Source organism: Cololabis saira, chromosome 4 (genome assembly GCF_033807715.1).
Source record: "Cololabis saira isolate AMF1-May2022 chromosome 4, fColSai1.1, whole genome shotgun sequence".
NCBI classification, from domain to species: domain Eukaryota; kingdom Metazoa; phylum Chordata; class Actinopteri; order Beloniformes; family Belonidae; genus Cololabis; species Cololabis saira.
The window spans coordinates 10,882,728-10,903,773 of record NC_084590.1 but is presented as its reverse complement, the minus strand read 5'-3'; the positions used below and the strand labels follow the sequence as shown (position 1 = coordinate 10,903,773).

Below are 21,046 nucleotides of genomic sequence, written 5' to 3'. Positions count from 1 at the left end.
GGCTATATTATACATCTGGGCTGATGGACGTACACATCATAGGAGGATATTTCAGTTGCTAGTCTGGTTGTCTGTCTGTACAGTCATACAAGTTCAATGCTATTAAAGCACTTTAAACTTTAAATCAAAGCATTTTGTTTTTTCATATAAAATAAACACATTTCTATGCATTTTAGAAGTTTTGGGGATGTCCCTTTTTTTGGCTCCTGCGCTGCTGAAATCGGGGCGTCCCTTATTTCTATTTCTGAAAGGTGGCAACCCTAGATGGGAGGTTAGTCCCAATTATCCTCTTCTCTCTCTCTTGTGGATCTTACAACTGAAACGTCTACATTTTCTTTGACAAACTAATGTTTGGAAAACAGCGTATGTGCAGTCAGTTTAAGTGGGACGATTTCCAATGCAAGCCATGAAGGAACCAGAGTGAAAAGAGTTATTAAATAATCACACACAGATGCCACTGAATGTATGGCAATTACTTTTAGTATTTGATTTAATTTGTTGGTGAACACCAATTATGTAGTTTGAGCCATGAAATCCATTAAATAAGTTTCTAGTTACAACAAAGAAAGAGAAAAGTACTGACAATCAGAAAGTCCTGATTTACTGGACTTTATCTCACTGTACTTCTGCCCATTCTAGAATTTAAAATTGAAAAACAAAAAAAAATAAACAAGCAGATATCATCTACATTATACCAATTGATCCAGGCATGTGCATAGAGAATAGGGCTGCATATCGTGAATGACAGAAGAGTTGGTTTCAGGTACAACTAAGCAGATATTTCCAAAGTAAAGCCTCGCTGTATTCACATTAATTGACATGAAAAAGACCCCCCCCCCTCCCTTTTTGTTGCAACTCAATTACTCAATTAGTAAAATGAAAATCCTGTTTCTGTGTGATCAACTAAGAGTATATGTCAGCTTCTTGTTATGAAACTGTAGGTATCACTTGCATTATTATCTTTATGGACAATGATTTCATTTCAGTAACGGCTCTCGATTCCTTGTGAATAAAAATTCAAGAGGAAAGTGACACTAAATAAATACTGTTCATCTAAGTATTGCAAACATATGGAAACATCTCTTAAAAAAAGAAAACAAAAATGTTTCAACTGAGAAACAAAAGCAGGATTTTTCATGGCTATAAAATAACTAAAATCCAAATAAGCCTCAATTACTGTTATGCCTTTTCCCCTCACCCCTCACAGAACCTCTGAGAAAAGCCAGTTTTGTCTCTAACTTTGTCTCTAGCCATTTCTGTAGCTGACTCAATACTCACTGACAGGACTGATGAAACGGAGGAGCAGCTGCTTAAAACCCAAAGCATATTAAATGTCTCAGAGGCAATAAGAGTAAAGAGACGTCGTCGTTCATTCCCTGAAAACAAATACCACGAATCAACTCTGACAGTCACAAGGGGGGGAAAAAAGGTTAAGATATTTTTGTGCTGAATTTAATTGGTCTGTCAGCTGTATCACCTATGATTTAACATTATTGCCTCATGTTTAAATTGTTGGATGTTGATTCAGTCAGTAATAAATAGCTGCATTTATTTCATCAACCTGTGGCTGGATATCTTTAAAAAAATGAACTGCTTTATTTTAGAATAAAGCTTTAAATGACAACTTTCAACCTTTTCCCCTTGATAGCAGTGATCCACAACCTTCTCACCTCTAACATGAAAGAAAAAGATGCAAAAATCACCAATATTAGATTCTTGGTCCTAATGAATTCAAGGATATAACCAAGCTACTTTCTTCACATGAAAAAGATATTATGCCCACACTTTCTAAATTAAAAAAAAAGATCTGGTCAAACCGTGCTATTTGTTTCTTGCTGCTTCTGATTCACTGTCACACAAACAGCAGACTCTACAACACACCTGGACAGTGAGTTTCTGCAACCAAATATAATCTTCCCAAAAAGGTCAACACATGATCTTTTTTTTCCCAGGTAAGAACACACACATGACTTGATTACCATCGACATTGTAATTCTAAAAGGTTTTGCAGTTTAGGAAGGAACTCAAGCAGCCAGCGAAGTACATTTCAGAAAATATACGCTAAAATGCTGTAATAACAGCCGAGATGTGACCAAAGAATCACAAGACTGGTTTTCTTTAACACATTCTCAAAATGAATGTGTTGAAGGAAAAAGGGACTCTTATGTAAACTCTATGTTGGATTTGTGGTTTCAAACAAAAAGAGACATTATGAGGTCAACATATGTAACATAATGGCCATCTAAGCATGACTGTAACAGCAGTACTCAATTCACTCAAACAAAAATACATGTCTGCAGCTGCGTGCTCTTGGTTTTACACTGTGCAAAGAAAAATTGAGAAGTGTTGCCTCAAACTGGTATCTAAACAGTCCAGATCATTAGCATTGTGACAGTTTTACACCTTCTCTTTTGTTGCTATTTCCGCACAATTAAAGTAAAATAATAAATTAAACACTGAAGTCAGCTTAAATCTGAGCAGCTTTACTTGCGGACAGGAAGAATGGTGTTCAACACATACAGCAGCCTGCTTAACAGATGATGCCCAACAAAGATTTTGGGTTCAAAATTAATTACACACTTGGCTAAAAAATACAATTCATCAAGTATGGGCAGCTGTATGTTGCCGAGACTTTAACAAAAAAATGGACTTGTATGCCTTAAGAATGAGAGAGTGACCCTTTAGGTTGAGATCATTTTAAAATCAAAATGTAGTGTAAAAGTGACATGAAGATAATTATATTCCAAATAATAATGATAAAAAAAACAACCTATCGCTGTATTCTTTTAGTTTAATCCGACATAATTGGTAAAATAACATCAACAGGATGTAAAACAAGCAGCAGAAGTGTTTCAGACACAGAAGTTAATCTGTATGTTTCAGAAACCCTTTCTGGCGCTCCATTCAGCCTTGCACTCACATTCACATAAATTAGTCTAAAATAAAACCCAAACCAACCGAGCTGCAGTCCACCTGAAGAAGAAAACAGGCAGAGCAACAAGCCAGAACTGAAGTGGGGGCTCCAGTAAATGTCTGGGACAACAGGAAAGATACATGTGCTCGTTGATGTTTGAGTCAGAAACTTAAAACCAGCGCCGAGTGGAAAGAATTTGACAGATACAGATGAGTTTGTTTCCCCTTCTGTGCACTCTTTCCAATTACATTTGAATCTCCAAACTTTAGGCACAGTGTGTTTGAAGGGGCCAGCATATACAAACATCTTTGTAGATTGGTCTAAAGACCCAAAGCATGGCATTTCATTGTAATACTGTGTAACTGTCCAAGTACGTCTGGTCTGGACTGAGCAGATTCTGTTGTACTGACACCAAAAAGTTTACCTCGTAACAATTTTCACCGTGTCCCCCTTTGATGGATTAAGGTGGCATTTAATCTCACAATATTTAGAGCATGGGTTTTTTACATGTAAAATAAATAGTTTGCATTATGATAACTATCCAACACAGACTAAAGACAATACTTGTTCACCTGCTGATAAAAGTTTTCCTGCAGTCACAGGGCATCAACATAACATAAAATAACAGCATTTCAATTGTGGCCGATTTTAATTTCTCGGCCACTTCAAAACAAAAAATTGTGACAGATTCTCCAGTGAGGAAAAAAAACATAAAATAAAAAAAATCATAAAGCAGCATGCTGTTAAAAGTGCACACACATACACACATCAATGTGACCAGATACACACCATGCATCCAAACACGCACCCAACACACACACATATACACACACACAGAATTTGGCAAAATACTCCTTGGTAGTTTGAACTAGTCTTTCTCCGTGCCTGCTCCTCCTCATTGGCAGCTTTCATGCGGCTCTTTGCATTCCCCGTCCATTAAAAAAAAAAAGAACCAGAATCGATGGAAAATAGGAAGAATGCAAGGTGGCTGCCATAAAGACTGCAGCTGTGGCATCACGTGAACGGATTAATATCTGTTGCTTTTGTCCTCTTTTTCGCTCCACTCTTTACCTCCTCCTCTTCTGCAGTCAGGTGCTGATAAAAGTAAGGCAGGAAGTATTTAATTATTTCACTATTTCGTTATCCTTCTGAGCTGCTGGCAAACAGCGCATGTTGCCGTGCCTCTCCGCCGACACGAGAGGGCAGCAGAGACAAACAGACAGCCTGGTGACTCAACGCTACATCTTGAAAGGACACTCAGATAACACACCGGCATCTTACAAACAGAAATTATGTCCACGCTTTTGTTCAATGGGCTCAACCTTGTCTTATAACAACCTCCCCGCTTATTATCAACCTTCTAGCTCTCTTCATACAACTCTCTCCGTCTCTTGTCCGTCTCTTCTTGCAGGATTTTAAAGCGCCAGTTGCAGGCCAGCAGTAAAAAACAGCAAAAATGTACTACTTTTTCACTGCCTAGGCCATGTAGATGAAGGTGTTGATGTCTGCCTCATCCCTCTTTATATACTTGTGTTCGATGAGCCACTCGATCTGCTCTTTTATCATCTTCTTCTGAGGCAGAAACATATTTTTCAGGATTTCTACCAGCTCCGTCTGCAGCTGTGCATTGCTAATCCTCTTCCTCATCTTCATGATTTGGATGATGGCCTCCTAAAAACAAAAAAATACAAACTTTAAAGCTCTCAAAAATGTACTGTATAAAAAAAATACATATATGCATTTCTGAGTAGATCATCTTAATAACAGCAGAAGAGTTCTATGTAATCCGTCAAACCTTTGCCCGATTTTGTTATGTGGCAGATGTGTGATTTAGACAAAATTATTTCATATTTAAGGTCGTGGCATGATGGGATTGTTCACATTCCAACCAAAGTGAAAATTAATTTTTGATCCAATTTAAATACATAGAATGGTTTCCCTTTATAGAAATTGCTTGCTTTTATTTAGCCATATTATTCTGTGCTGATGTTAATGTGGGAAAAAAAGATTTTTAGTGTGCTGCAGCAACAAGATAATTAGTCTCGACAGAAGAAAATACAGGATAAAAATGTGCTAATTGAGGCAGCAGTCTACATACAAAAAGAAGAAAAAAGAGAAACATCCCTCCTACGACCTTCAACTTCAGCAGGGAAGAGGCTTCAGCTAAGCTTTAACACGCTGTTGACCACATTAATTCTAGTGTAGTCGTACAGAAAAGAGTAAAAGCAACTTGAGCACATGCAGGATACTCCTAAGCTTGTAAACAAAATGCAGAAATTCTGTTTTTGTACCTGAGTTCTGAGTATTCTGAGCTGAACGATGCCTTCATTCTCCTCTTCTCTCATTCGCTCTGTGGTTAGCTGAAGTCGACCAATCAAATTTATCTTCCCTCGCTTCTGGACTTTGGAGTTTTTGCTGAAAAAAAAAGTCCAGACAAAGATACAAATGACGAGTTCACATATTTCCAATACTTAGTAAATAAATAATGTTTAACACAAATCTCTTTGCTAAGAGCTACATTTTATGGATCTCGTGTTTTCAGGATGAAAAACTGTGAGAAATAAGTGTCACAAACAATGATAAACAAATGTTTTTAAGCTTATAAAAGCAATATTAACATACATGAGCGAGAACTCCTGGTTGACGTAGAAGAGCGTGCTGTCGGTGAAGTCTTTGGGCGAGCTAACGGGAGGGTCATAAGACAACACTTGTCTCTTCAGCTTGGGGAAAGCGACCAGAGACTGAAGACAGGAGAGAGCAGCAGAGAAAAGCTCATCAAAAGCTGGGATTTAAACATGTATGTTGAGACTATTGTTGGTGTTAGGTAACATGACAGTGGTTTAACTACGATACTACTGCTGCTGCTGCTGCTTTATGACATCATGCACGGTAATTATTACGCACAACTTTTATCGTTTGAAGCTAGAACCTTCCTTAATGAGCTCTGTAACTTTGATAAGACTCCAGCTGATTACTTGATGGCTAGAAAGTTTTGTACAATCTCAGCGGCGACAATCAGGGAATGTTTGCCAAGCCATGATGGATAATGAATATGTTATATGCCAATTAATAGCCATGTTAATGATGAATCAACTTCAGTCCATGCTCTGACCCAGAGTGTTCGGCGCAGCTCTGCATCCGGCAGCTCTGTGGCCAGTTTGAGGTTCTCAAAGGTGATTCTCTCCCTCGGCCGCTGGTTCCAGGCAAACAACACTGCCAACTGGAACGTCGTCACCTCCAGGTCATACTGGCCCACTTCGTTTTTAAAAGTAATCTGAGCAGAAAGGGAAGAAAAAACCCAAGAAAATAGAGATGGTGAGGAGAGAAGAGAGTCCTCCAAATAGCAGGACATCCACACAGATCATACACTTTTAGTGGCCTGACAACTGATGCTCAGAATAAATCAGATTACACATCTTAAATAACTTTCCCTGCCTTTGTCTATTTACTGTACAGTGAGTCAAATTCCCTGTCTTGTTTGACCTGACTTGGCCAAATAAACATGATTCTGATAAGAGAGTCAGTATATACAATTAGTTCTGCTCTAGACACAAGACACCCACAGGTCCATTAAAGTAAACAATCCTCGCTCTGATGCCGTGTCAATAACTACAAACATCTATGACAGTTAAACTAAGTTTGAAACTAACATGTACAAGTAAACAGAAGTGACTATTCGTGCGATAAAAACAAAATGTACAACAACTAGATAGTAAAAATAAAAATGGTGAGGGTTGGCTCAGCGGCTGCAGTTACATTTACTATCGACTCACAATGCCGTTGGACATGAGGTGATGCCAGTGCAATTTACGACCGCTGTGGTTCCTCTTGTAAAAGTCTTCCACCTCTGGGATCAGGTCCTCCAGCTCGGTGGGGAGCGACACAAAAACCTTCTCGCTACTCCGTGACCAAGCCCCAGCGTTGAGGATTTTGATGTTCACGCTGTCCGCTGCAGGAACAGAGAACGAAGAACTAATGAAAGGACATGTAAATACTTTCTCTTGTTAATGTCCCATTGGCACAGGATTAAAATCACCTGGGGGCCTGCGGTAGTTTGTAATAATCTCAGAGGACATCTTTGATTTTAATCCCATCCGATTGCACCATGTCTGTGATTTGTTATATAAAATTTCCACCGTAAAATTACCTACCCTGTTTCAGCAAACACTGAGGTCATGAGATAAATTTAATCCCGTCCGAATGCGCCATGTCTGAAGGCATGGCACTAATTCAATGATGTGCAGGATGAAATCCATAAAAAATAATCCTCTCGTTGCCTTTTTTCCCGGCGTGATTTGGGGAATTCTTTAGGGGAATCATAGTGAGATCTTATGTTACGATATCAGCCTATATCCACCCCCTATAGTGTAATGATCCGATATTATTAGCTAATAAAACAAAGAAATGAATGAAATGTAATTCTTGAGTGTCTGATCAGATGCTTTGAACTCTATAAATGAAATTGAATGTTTAATAAAATGCAACGCCTCAACGTCAATTCTTGGATCAATGTCTATAAATCACAGTAAAACACAGACTTTGCTTATCCAGCAGAAATGGACTGAACTAAATACAGACGTCGGGGTGTAATTTCAGAATTACTGAAGGTCCAAAGGTAATTTTAGTCCAGTGCAAATAGGACATAAGACACAGATTTCTATTTTAAATTCAAAATATGCCACACAGTTGAAAGGCACTTAAGAGGTTAGCTAATGTATGAAAAACAAATGTCATTCAATTATTCATTTAAGAACATAATTTTGAACTGTGCTTTTATTTTGAAATTTTGAAAGGGACACATTGTGATCTAGGCATCTTTTAATTTCTTCCCATCTGGGTTTGGATGATGGGAGAACTTGTGTTTATTTGGAAAATATGTGAGTTAAAATTTATTTTATAACACCAACAGTGAGTTAGGAAAGTTTGAAATGCAGATAAAGATGTACATGAGTGTAAAACTAAAAGCCTGGAAAGGTCTTGATAAACAGCTGTAGTACACAAGACATCTACGGTAATGTCTGACCAATGACCCAAACCAATCAAGGCTGAAAAACCCCAGAGAAGCTAATTTAAAAATAAATTAATGCTGACAGAATATCAATGTTACCATGCATGATATACACTTTATTTTTAAAGTGCAAATGTTCTTCAAATTAGTACTTGTGTCAACTCATTTATTTATTTCAGACAAAATTATTGCATTTCCAAGAGCTTTGGAGACACTTTGGCTTGTGTGCGCGAGTGTGGCCGTGGTACCTGGCAGCGCCAGCTTGTTGTGTTTGTGCATCTCTTTGAAGACCTGATTGAGGTCCTCAGAGACCTTGATGTCCTGAAACATCCTGGCCAGCTTGTTAACATAATCAGCAGGCATTCCTACTTCCTACAACGACAGAAGCACACAGACGTGTACACAAAGAGTCACACAACATGCACAGAAAAAACACAATAAATACTGCTCATTTTAAGATGGGGAATAACAACACAGCAACATTTTATATATCAAACAAATTAAATTTGGCTTTAAACAATATTTCATGTTTTTGGAGTTGCAATGTTCCTTGTTGGTTATTTAACATTTTAACAAGAAGTTTACTTACTTTAGAGGAAAGAAAACAAGAAAAACATTCAGTTGTCTTCTACTAAATCCCCTAAGAACAATGAAACCAAGACTCTTTGCCAGATTTATGGCTATTGTTATATTATTGTTATATCTTTTCAGCAGAAATCTGTGACCAACCTTGACCATTTGAATAAACAATACACACACACATTGGGCTGGACAGCAACAGTTTTAGAGCCTCCCAACACCCACATGTCATCTAAATGTGTGTCTTCTTAACTGTTGCTAAAAGAAATAATTTGCAGACATAGAGCACTCTAATTCTGACTTGTTAGTGGAAGCTTCCACATAGAAGCAGTAGGAAACATACTTGTTGGCATTAACTGGAACGGTTCTGAAGAGCTTTAAAAGCATAAATAATCCGATAAAACATGAGAAGAATGAAGTATGAGCAGTGAAAAGGTTTATCTTCGTCACCAGCCGACATTGAAGCTCTTCGCTTTCGCAAAAGATCACTTCATCTTTGTTATTGTTCTTTGTGCACCAGACCGAGAAAAAAGTGAAGTACAACCAGTGTCTGCGTCATGGGGGTCATTCATGGGCCAAGTCTAAGTTTGAACCGTAGATTGAAACTGATGCCCAGTGAGTTGTTGAAATTCGTATTTTATGGACGGTAAAATTACTTGTAGGATTTATTCTGGAGCCGACTGAGTACAGCCATGAATGCTGATGGGCACAACTTTCTGCAAACTTTCTTCTACTTTGTTTGGCTGAGTCACTAAAATGGCTAAAAATAATGGGGGAAAGGTTTGGTCTGCTATGATTTATTATCTGTAGATACTCTGGTGGTGAAGCAACGAGGGTGTTGAATATTACATTAAAACGCCTTACTTTTATACATAAGTGAACTCTGCTGTGCCGTAAATTCCTACAAGAGTAGGTGAGATGTGTTAAAGTGAATAAAATTAATGTTAATTTTGTTTCTGAGCCCTCAGTATCAGAAATGAAGGAAGTATAACTCACTCTAAGCCACTCCACCATGTTCTCTTCAATCTCGCTGTCTGCTGAAATGTCCAGGATCAGGCGTCTGGTCAGGTGAGCTTTGTGGTAACGCATGAACACGTCTTTGTTCTGGACGTACTTCAATACCAGTAACTGACAGGGTAGAAAAGGGGGAAAAGAAACCAGTGGGAGAGCTGTCAAACAAAAATAACTCAGAAGAGAATGAAATGGTCTGAAACACAACAACAAAGTTAAATTAGCCCCGAGCCGAACAATGTCATGTGAAAGTAAAGCTACCGGAGCAAAGACTCACCACTTCTTTCAGCTTGAGCTCAATTTCTTCTGAGGTGAGTTTCTTGCTGAGGGGAGTTTTCCTCAGCAGCATGTCACAGTAGTTTGCCAGCAGCTCAGGACACTTCGACTCTGGCTGGGTCTTCATGCCCACACTGATTGATCGGAGAAATACACAAGGCAAGTTTATTTATGTAGCACACAAGGTGATTCAAGGTGCTTTACATCAACATTAAAAGCAGCAAGACATAATTGTACAGAAAATAAAATTATGAGAAAAGGAGGTAAAATAATAAATAAAATAAGAAAAGAAGTAAAATCATAAAAAGCACAAGCTGTTAAAAATAGGGCAGTAGAGTACAGCAGGTTAGTATTTAATTTAAGAGTAAGCTTGAGTAAACAGTAATGTTTTTAACCCTGATTTAAAGGAGCTGACAGTTGGAGCAGACCTCAGGTCTACAGGAAGTTTGTTCCACCGGTGAGGAGCAGAATAACTGAACGCTGCCTCATCTTGCTTGGTTCTGGTTCTTGAACCATGTATTTTGGTCCAAGACCATTCAGGTCTTTGTAGACCAGCAGTAAGATTTTAAACTCTATCCTTTGACTCACTGGAAGCCAGTGTAGTGATTTCATGACCGGTGTAATATGGTCCAGTTTCCTGGTGTTTGTAAGGACTCTGGCGGCAGCGTTCTGGATCAGCTGTAGCTGCCTGATTGATTTCTTGTTAAGGCCTGTAAAGATGCCGTTGCAATAATCCAACCTACTGAAAATGAATGCATGAATAAGTTTTTCCATGTCTTGTTTAGACAGAATCGCCTTAATTCTAGCAATGTTTTTTAGGTGGTAATAGGCAGATTTAGTGATAAACTTTAGATGGCTGTTGAAGTTCATGTCTGAGTCCAAGATTTTACACCAAGATTTCTGGCTTGATTTGTAGCTGTCAATGACATGGAGCCAAGGTGAGCGCTGATCTTTTCCCTTTCATTTTTAGGGCCAAAAATGATCACCTCTGTCTTTTCTGCATTTAGCTGGAGAAAATCCTGGCACATCCACTCATTGATTTGGTGAATACAGTTACTCAATGAGAGTAGGGGACTGTAGTCATGTGGTGACACTGAAATATAGAGCTGTGTGTCATCGGCATAAGTATGGTAGGAAATGCTATGATGTTCCATAATCTGAGCTAGGGGTAGCATATAGATGTTGAATAGAAGCGGTCCGAGAATGGACCCTTGAGGAACCCCACATGTGATCTTGGTTCTCTCAGACTCATGGTTTCCAATTGACTCAAAAAAGGCCCTATCGTGCAAGTAAGATTTGAACCATTGAAGCACAGTGCCGGTAAGTCCCACCCACTTTTCCAGTCTGCTGAGAAGAATGTTATGATCAACTGTGTCGAATGCAGCACTCAGATCCAATAATACCAGAACAGAGGATTTGCCTGCATCATTATTCAGATTAATATCATTTAAGACGTTGATGAGTACAGTCTCATGGCTGTGGTGTGGCCGAAATCCAGACTGAAATACATTAAAGAGGTTGTTTTGCATCATAAAAGCATGGATTTGTTGGAAAACGACCTTTTCAATGATTTTCCCCAAAAATGGCAGATTTGATACTGGCCTATAGTTACTAAGTGTTGTCGCATCCAGATTTGATTTCTTTAGAAAAGGTTTTATTACTGCAGTTTTCAAGGCCTGGAGAAACTGGCCTGTTTGAAGAGAAGTATTTATTATCTGCAATACATCCGGAGGTATGCAGTTAAAAACTGTTTTAAAAAAGTTTGAAGGCAGAATATCAAGACAGCATGTTGTGGGCTTTAATTTTGAAACCGTTTCTGTTAGGGTTGTATAATCTAAGGGGCGGAACTGTCCCAGCTTTACTAAAGGATAGGAAGGCCAGAGTGTTATCATTCCTGAGGTGGAGCTGCACATTGCTTGTCTTATCTGTAATATTTTGTTTGTGAAAAAGTCAGCAAAGTCATTACAGGCCTTTTCAGACAGCAGTTCAGGGGGGATTGAGGCTGTGGGGTTTGTCAGTCTTTCTACCACAGAAAACAGTGTGCGAGCATTATTACTGTTTCTATCGATAATCTCGGAAAAATACGATTGCCTTGCATTCTTCAGTTTCTGGTTATAGTTGCGAAGACTCTCTTTATAAATGTTGTAATATACCTGAAGTTGGTTTTTCCGCCACCTGCGTTCTGCTTGTCTACATACCCTTCTCTGTGCTTTAACCCGTGTGGCGTTTCTCCAGGGTGACTTTTTCCTCCCGGACAGAACTTTGCTCTTAATTGGGGCGATAGAATCAATAACAGTCATAACATTGGAACTGAAAATTAACGAGGTCATCAACTAGAGCTGAGGGAAGGGTTGGTGATGGTGTAAAACCCTGGGTGAATAATGCACAGGTGTTATCATTTATATAACGCTTTCTGATTACCTCTGCTTCACCTTTCATAGGATTGGCAACGGTGGTCATTTTAAACAAAACACAGTAGTGATCAGACAGAGCAACATCTTTCACCACAATCTCTGAGATATTAAGACCCTTGGAAATAATTAAATCTAGAACATGTCCTCGGTTATGCGTTGAATCTTTGACATGCTGGGAAAGCCCAAAATGATAAGTTCCTTAGCACATCCATCTTTGGGATTATCAACATGAATGTTAAAATCACCCACTAAAACAACACAAAATCCATGCACATAATTGACAGTAGTTTGGCAAACTCATCAAAAAACCTTGCATCACATTTGGGGGGTCTGTAGATGGTCACTAAGATTGCTCGACAGGGGGATTTTAACTGAATGGCAACATATTCAAAGGAATCAAATTGACCATAAGACATTTTCTTGCATTGGAAGCTGTCCTTGAACAGAGTGGAAACTCCACCTCCTCTCCTATGTATTCTTGCTTCACTAAAGAAACAAAAATTCTGGGGTGTTGACTCAATAAGAACTGCTGCAGTATTATCCTGACTTAAAGCAGCACAATGTAACTTTCAGCTTTTGTTGAGTTTGGCGGCTCCTTTGGACAAAAGCGGTAGTGCTTTACCAGTAGTGTGGAAGGGTTCCTACCATCCACCTCCAAGTTACATAGTGCCAGTGTAGGCGATACAGACCCCTCAGACCATGACAGAGGTTCATTAAACCTGTTGTAAGTTGATGTACCATCACAATGACTCTGTAAATATTATATTAAGGTGGAAAAGTTACATTGTGCTGCTTTAACAAAGTTTCAGTTAAAAACATAAAATCAAGGTTGTGCTCATATATTAACATATATTAATGTAAACGAAAACAATACAAGACTTGTTTAAATCAATACTGGGTTATTCCATACGAAAGAGACCAAAACCCGGTCTTTTCCCTCACCCTTTCTGTTTCAAAGGTAGCTCCAGTTTGAAGATTGTGGCATCATTGACGACAGCCTTGTAAGCCTGGAAGGAACAAAAGCAGAACCATTAATAAAACAGTATAGTGTCGGGGCAACGGCTGATGCTTTTTGATCGATAAATCAAAAGAGAATTCTCCAAAATAAAGCATTTAAAAACTTTTTGGGTAAATTAACAGCTGAAAAGTTCTAATAATATTCAGCGGACATGACATAAATAGATACACGTCTTTTGGTTCACTTACTTTTTCTCACTTTACTAATAAAAGGATTTTTCTCATCACTCCTGCGTTTTAGTTTGTCTTATTATATTTAAATAAACCAAAAGTAGCCCTGAATCAAATGTCCTTTCAACAATGAATTCCCCTAGAAGCCACAAGGAAGTGTCTAGTATCGTACTTTGTGTTTATTAAAGTAAACAGATATATGACTGATTTCACATGTCATAAAAACAAAAAAAACACAGGACAGAACAGCTGCGATGAACCCAAATACTGCAGACCAGAGGAACAAAATATACCACTTGTATATTAAATCACATCAAACTTTGTGAAAACTGTTAATTGTGATTGGCGGTTTTGTCCTGTGGTCTGAAAGTCAGATAAAGCAGACCTTGTCTCGCGCTGTGAGGAAGCGAGGGTCATCCTGGAAAGCCTCCTTAACCAGCTTACTGAAGCGGTTAAACAAAGTCAACAACTGCTCCACGTACTTCTCAGAATCCTGGATGAATACACAAACACACACAAACATTAGCGACTTCTGACCCCTCCTACACTTCGAGAGCTGCCGTCTGTTAGTTGTGCTCCAACAGTCTTCTCGTACCAATATTTTGTTAACGTTCTCTATTAAAAGGCAGGACATTGACAAGCTTACGAGCTGAAGTCTGTGGTAATACACGTACAGTAGTGATAGTCTCCGCAGCAGCCACCATGTCTGCCAGTCCAGCATTGATTATGTGCTCTTCCAAGTCCTTCAGCATGGGGTCAATCCCATTGGGGACCTTGTCCATCAATGAGAACATCAGCTGCAGCCCTGTTCAGGGACGAGATGACAACAAGATGCATGAAGCTCTCAAGCACGCAGCTACAGGTGTGTGCAGGCTGCAGTAAAACCTAGTCATAGTTCCCCCACCGCTTCCCAGCAAGAAACCAACACTCAGAGAAGCTGGTCGTAGTTTTTGATACTAGCTGGCTCACGAAAGGTGTTTTTAGATTGGACCCTACGATTATCCCTGGATGAAGAACGCGTGTCTAAGGGTGCTTTCACACCCGTGGCCCGTTTGTTTTGTTCCGATTCAGGGGCTAAATGGATAGTTGTTTCGTTTCTCGTTCGTGGGGTTTATGTTCACAAGGCAAACGTCTGTACCGTTTCAAAGCTGAAAACAAATGCCATGCTCGAACCAGCTGCTCTCTGAGTTTCCTCTTCCGCACCCCGGGATAAACAACAAGCCCCTTTCAGTGCAGCGCAGACCGCAGCCGTGGCTTTAGGCTGATTTATGGTTTTCGCGTTACACCAACGCAGAGCCTACGGCGTAGGGTACGGCTTAGGCTCTGCGTCGATTTAATGCGGAACGATAATTCAGGCTTTACCTAAATGTTCAATTCGGGCAGGGTTTGCGCTGCGCAAACCCTGCCCGAATTGAAATTTTTTTAATTTCACCGTGCCGCGCTGGGACGACATCTCAGCACGTCCAGTAGGAGAGAAGGTGGTGGAGGCTGCGCCGACTCTTCTCCTTGTGCCACGGTCACACATACACAATGAATGGAGTTGTATCGGTTGCTGTGTCGATTATGTTCTCACTACAAATTTAAAAAATGAACCGTTTCAGGTCTCGAATGGAATCGGGCTTGTTTTGTGCCGTTTCAGAGCGCGATTGCTGTGTTCACATATACCAAACGTTCCGATCTTTAGGGGGAAACGTTCCCTGTTCCGGAACAACTGCTCCAAACGGGACAGGTGTGAAAGCTCCCTAACACGCGTTGGATGATGTAAAAGCGTGTTATTGCCTCCCTGGTACCCGAAGCTGAATTGAGGGAAGGGAACACGACTTGGGAGACGTTACAGGGTGGAACTAGGTCACATGGCGGCCCACTGTCTGTTTGGTCCGCGCCACTGGCTTCACCAGCATCAGAGGACCTGGCCGAGGCAGGATATGGAGCATGTGGTGGATCCATGCGGAATAACGATGGGATGTAGCGTAGCGACTTCGCCCCAAACTGTGTTGCACATATATGACCAGCAGTCACTCCTGCTGTTGTGTTTACTGAATGCAAATAACTTCTTTCGATGCTCTTCAGTTTCCTTTCTTACAAAGCGAAATCTGTCATTTTAGTAGCGGGTTGCAGATTACGGTTTTGTAAAATGCTGATTTGATTATGATTTGATTATTTGACTATGGCTCTAAGGGTGAGGAGCTCACGGACATCCTCGTCTTGTCACCAACGAATCCAACCAACAACCCGCCACCCCACGTCAGTTCTGTTTACATTAGTCCTGACCTGCGATTAAGAATACACGTAGAGGCGAGTTAGTTGCGGGGCCAGCTCGACACGCAACCCCGTTGCAGTCAGGCGACACACTAGATACGAGTGTTAAACACAGGGTATCCACCAGTATACTAGGGGCTAAAGACTGCCATCAGGCACCGTTACTATGGAACCAACTTCCAGTTTGGATTCAGGAGGCTGACACCACCTCCACCTTTAAACAAAACTTAAAACGTTAGTGTTCAGTAAAGCCTTTAGTTAGTGTAAACTCTAGTGTGTTAGGGTCAGTAGTCGTAGCTGCAGCTGCAGGACCAGACTGGAGGAGCTGGTCTTGAACGTAGCGTCATCGTAGATCTGCTGCTATAGAGCTGTGCTGCAGGGGGACTCCAATGGCCCTTTTGCACTAGTACCACCTCAGCTCGGTTCTATCCGCCACAGCCCCGTCTTGCGCTTTTGCACTAGGGGCTGAGACGGGTAGAGCCGCTACAAGCAGATACTTTTTCTGTAACCATTCTGCCGAGGTTCTAACCGGGCTGAGCCTGGACTATATCTGACGTCATCACCCTCCACGCCACTGATTGGTCGGGGGGCCGTCAGACATTTGAATCAGAAAGCAGGAGTCAGCGTGAGAGCGACCTGCGGCGATTTTATTATAAAGCGCAAAACGTCTGTTTGGTGATCCAACTCTGAGGTGCAGATGTTCATAAACCTGGTGACTGACGAGAGAATTAAAAAAGGGATGTAGACGGGCTGTTTTACTCTCAGCCGCTCGCGGCTCCAGCTGATTTCTGATCACCGCCGACACGAACAAAGCGGTTGTGCAATCGAGTACGTCACAGCAGCTTCACCCCAACCTGCCCACTTCTCCCCTGGGGGTGGAAAAACAAACGGGGACAAAACGGGTAGAGGCGGGTAAAGGCATGATGAGCCGAGTCGGGCTGAGTATGTACTAGTGCAAAAGGGCCACAACATGATCCACTAAGCGGTGCCCCTCAGTCCTCCTTCTCTCCTCTTCCTCTCTTTCCTTTCTTCTGATCAGCCCTCAGTTATTAGTATCTCATAACCGTGACGGTTATCTCATAACCGTCATTGCTCTCCATTGTTCTTGTAGTTTGTCGTGAAGGTCTGTCCCCTCCTTTTCTCTTCTGTACATGTTTGCAGGCCAGAGCTTCCAGAGCTGCTAACCTACAGCCCCCCCTGACCACCTCAGTGTCTGCTGTCCACACCTGTTTATACAGTAGTCTCTGTAGTTCATCAACTAACCATGGATCAGTCATATGTACATACAACTCTTAGTTCTCCAGCTAACAGATAATGACTTAATATATCTTGTCTTTTGTACCTTTAGCAATGTATCTGTGCCTCTCCTCTCTCTGACCTTCATCCTCTCTTTCCACATCTCCTTTTCCAACTAACCGGCTGGCCGTCGGCAGGAGGGTCCCCCCTTATGATCCAGGTCCTGCTCAAGTTTTCGTCCCTCTTAAAGGAGTTTTTCTTGCCACTGTTAATTTAACATTCTGGGTCTCTGGAAAGCACCTAGAGACAACTTCTATTGTAATAAAGGCTATATAACAGCCTGTCCTAACTGCATGCGAGCGTCCGACTGTCGCGCCGCACTGCGTGGCATCGGACGCGCTCTGTCCACACTGAATGCGTTATCGGCCCCACGTTCTACCACGTTGTTTTGATTGACAGCGGAGACTCGCCTTTTAAAATGCTGATTTATGGTTCCGCGTTACACTAACGCAGACCTTATGGCGTAGGGTACGCGGCGCACTCACCGAACGGTGCGCGTCGCCGCGTACCCCCGCGCCGTAGGCTACGCCGTCGATTTTACGCGGAACCATAAATCTCCCTTTATTCACCCGCCCGAGACTCACCTTTTATTCGCCCCACCAACCGCCCGTGCGCTCCCTTTGCAGCTCCCTGTCCATCTCCCTCCAGCCAGCTGCCACTTTATTGAGGTTTTTGTAGTGAAATGAGGAGGAATCATAGAGATAACTTCTCATTTCAACTAACTGGATCAGCCGTTCCTCATCATGACTGTTTCCTGCAGCGCTTTCAACCGGCTTTCAACGCGAGCGACAGGAAGAAAATAGAAGCAGGTCTACCGTCCGACCAAAGTGGGGAAAAAAACGAACAAAATAACGGAGTGTGGTGACGCAATCACACAGCGAACAGCTGGAGTGACCGGCGTGTTCGTGGTGTTAAATGCAGCAAACATGTCAGATCATTACTGGGATGTGGGAAAAAAGCAGAGGACACGAGAAATGACCAAATAGGTACCAGATCTTGTTGGATCCGGCACAAATTAAGCCCTAATAAGATTAAGATAAGATTCTTATTATATCTTATTATTTTATCAGAACCTTCCAGCTCCTTGGCGATCTCCCTCCAGCCAGCTGCCACTTTATTGAGGTTCTTGTATTGAAATCACTGTTTCCTACAGCGCTTTCAACTTTTTTTTTCAACTTTTTTTCAACTTTCAACCGGCTTTCAGCGCGAGCGACGGGAAGAAAATAGAAGCAGGGCGTGCGACAAAAGTCCAGCTCAAAACGGCGCGCCGCGTCGCGCCGCATCGCGTCGCTCGCAACCAGTGTAGACAAAAAATAAAAAATAAAGCAATGGAACCGTTTTTGACGCTGACGCTCGCTCGCGTCGCATGCAGTGTGGACACGGTGTAAATAAAATTGAATTGCACTGAACTGAACTAAAGCCCTGAACACCAACATTTATTAACATGAGTCCTGCAAAAGCAACAAAGATTACTTTATCAAAATGGCATTTCAACAGCACACGGGTACTCACTGTCTGTTTCATTGCGTTTGATCATCCCTGGACATTCGGCGAGGATCGTCTCTTTGAATGACGTCACCAGAGCGTTCACACAACATTCCATAAGCTGTGAGGACACACACGAAGCAGACTAATACACACTGATTTACACGAGAAACATGCATCACATACATTTTAAATCATCTGGTTGCGTCTTCTGATGATACAGACTAATGCAATTATGAGGGGAAAAAACTGCTTAGAGGCTCAAAATGCACTGGACACAGTACAGATACTGTACTGACACTTACTGCTTGAACAGAGTTACATTCACGACGTGTCTCTAGATATCTAAGTGCCCTTTTCTCCTCTTCTCTCAGCTTTGCATCTGCCTGTGGGGAATCACATTAACATAAAGCACAGAAGAATCATTATACAAACATAACCAATGGCTACTTTAAAACTACACATGTGAAATGGTTGTTCTTTATACAGTTTTCCTCCACAAAGTTTTACCATTTTTAATAATGTATTTTTACGGAAAAATAAACTTTGTTTTTAAATTACATTTAAAGCAAAAATTAAGTTGTATATTGCGCTCTCTTTAAGCGCATTTTATTCCAGTTTTCACATGTTTCATTAACTATTCAGTAACATTCAGTCTATAACACAGATACTGTTTCCTACAACTAGTTTCCACTATGACAGAAGGGGTCTTTAATCCTGAATTTTAAAAGACAATAAGAATCTTTCTGAGTCAGAGCATTCATTAGTGGCATTCAACATTTCACAGTGACTACATACTCTACATTAAGGGTTTAACTGTAGTAATATCAATAATATCATAACTGTGACATACATATTTCATGTAGTTCTGGACACCATTTTGCTGCAGGTAGGACGGTGCCTGTGTTCTGTAAAACCTCTCTGTGGAGTCTAGGTAGGCTTTCTCAAAGTTATCCCTGTAGATTTGCAGTTTGTCGTCTGGATTTGAACACAAGTTGACTGGCAGGAGAAAAACAGAGCAAAAAGAGGTCAAACTCAATCATAAGAGAATTCATTCTGCTTTCTATGTCAAGTTTTTAAATAATGTACAACTTTCTTTCTGCAGACGCCAACTATACTGAATTGCTCTTATGTGTTGTGTTTCTTTCTTACCGTACGACTCGCGTACACCGATGACGAGCTGGGAGTCGAAGGCCTCCCCGAGCCTCTCAGCGTGCACCAGCTTCATGGCACTGTCCTGCAGACGACTCTTGATGTTGGAAAAGATCGACTCGTTCCAGGTGTCCAACATCAACTGCACAAAATAAAACAAATGATTTAAAAACAGCAAATTATGATATTTTCACCATTTCCTACCAGTAAGGTCTATTTATCTATGGAAAAATTCTCAAATAAACCTTCACCAAGACCAAAACAAACATCACGTAAGTAATGCTTTATAATGTCCAACCGTAGGAGGGTTTTTCAATACCAATAACTTAAATGTTCTCCATCATCTCAGTGGACAAAATCATGTTTAGTTTTTGTCATTTCCTGCAAACTTTCATGTTCAGCTGCATGCAAATGAAATGATGCCAAATTATCTTGCAGATTCCAGAAAACATGCAGCCAAAACATTTATAAACATCAATACGTAAACATCTTTGACTCGAGTGCTGATGAACAAGACCTACATTCTTCTCCGGGATCAGAGGTACAAACTACAATATTCTTGATTTTTCCACCGTGTCAGTAATGTTGTGTGCTGAATCCAGGGAAAATGTTTTTTCTTTTTCTGCCCTTTCCCATTTTCTGTAGCAGTTTCCATCTTAGTCTTAGAATGCGTTGATCTGATCTTACAGACATGCATTGTTCTTCAACACAAACATCAGGACCTTCTTTATCCCTCCGTTTTTCTTCTCGGGTTCATTATTAAACAGGTTTTAAAAATCACACTTTGATCACCCAACATGCAACGTTTTCCCATTCCATCCCTTCACCTTGCGTACGATGCTATCCTCCATGTTTGTCTTCTTGTTGCTGCCCTGTTTCCCCATCAGCGTGATCTCCAGCTGACAGAACGGTTTTGGAAGGATGTCACACTGGGTGAAGAACTTCCTCCACTCTACAATGTAGGCTTTTAGCAGAGCTGTGTCATCCTGATGGCTCAGCACACGCTGCCAGAGCAACAGAGGCAACCAACGGTTAGAGGTGATGCACGCAAAAATAGATATGAAAAACCCCGACGGCCCGTTTCTTTTCAAGTGCATCCGATGCATTATAAAGTATATGTGGGAGTAAAAGGCAGTAAAAGATGTATAAATAGTAAATGTTAAATAATAAATGTTCTGGGGATAAACATTTGAAATTAAAGAGCTAAAAGTAGGAGCCTTAAAGGGTCGAGGACAATGGTCAAACAACGGTGCTTTGTTCATAAAACTGTCAGAGATTAAACGCAACACCAGAAAAATCTTATTTTCATTGTGGTGCTTTAAAAAGTATAATAGGCAAAAAATTATTATACTAAAGCATGGCATCTTCATAATATAAGAAACAAATAGGAAAATAGTAAAGACACTGTGCTCTTACAATGTTAAAATAATCCAATATAATTGATTACGTCACTTTATTCTGGAC

At 40.8% G+C, this 21,046-nt stretch overlaps 1 protein-coding gene across 2 annotated transcripts in view; it reads right to left on the bottom strand.

The window, feature by feature from the left end:
• Positions 1–2,851: 2,851 nt before the first annotated feature.
• LOC133441486 (cullin-5-like) overlaps positions 2,852–21,046 on the bottom strand; it is a 22,311-nt gene continuing 4,116 nt past the window's right edge. Inside the window, exons 4-20 of one of the 2 annotated variants that reach the window (XM_061718823.1) lie at positions 20,410–20,586; positions 19,583–19,724; positions 19,284–19,429; positions 18,736–18,816; positions 18,458–18,551; positions 14,065–14,195; positions 13,776–13,883; positions 13,145–13,209; positions 11,987–12,055; positions 9,790–9,922; positions 9,498–9,629; positions 8,171–8,294; positions 6,688–6,863; positions 6,027–6,188; positions 5,537–5,655; positions 5,206–5,329; positions 2,852–4,585 (exon numbers count right to left, since the gene is read on the bottom strand). In XM_061718823.1, the coding sequence (XP_061574807.1) occupies positions 4,391–4,585; positions 5,206–5,329; positions 5,537–5,655; positions 6,027–6,188; positions 6,688–6,863; positions 8,171–8,294; positions 9,498–9,629; positions 9,790–9,922; positions 11,987–12,055; positions 13,145–13,209; positions 13,776–13,883; positions 14,065–14,195; positions 18,458–18,551; positions 18,736–18,816; positions 19,284–19,429; positions 19,583–19,724; positions 20,410–20,586 (2,178 nt within the window). In that variant the 3' untranslated portion in view covers positions 2,852–4,390. The remainder of the gene's footprint in view (positions 4,586–5,205; positions 5,330–5,536; positions 5,656–6,026; positions 6,189–6,687; positions 6,864–8,170; positions 8,295–9,497; positions 9,630–9,789; positions 9,923–11,986; positions 12,056–13,144; positions 13,210–13,775; positions 13,884–14,064; positions 14,196–18,457; positions 18,552–18,735; positions 18,817–19,283; positions 19,430–19,582; positions 19,725–20,409; positions 20,587–21,046) is intronic. The other variant, XM_061718824.1, reaches the window with a different exon arrangement.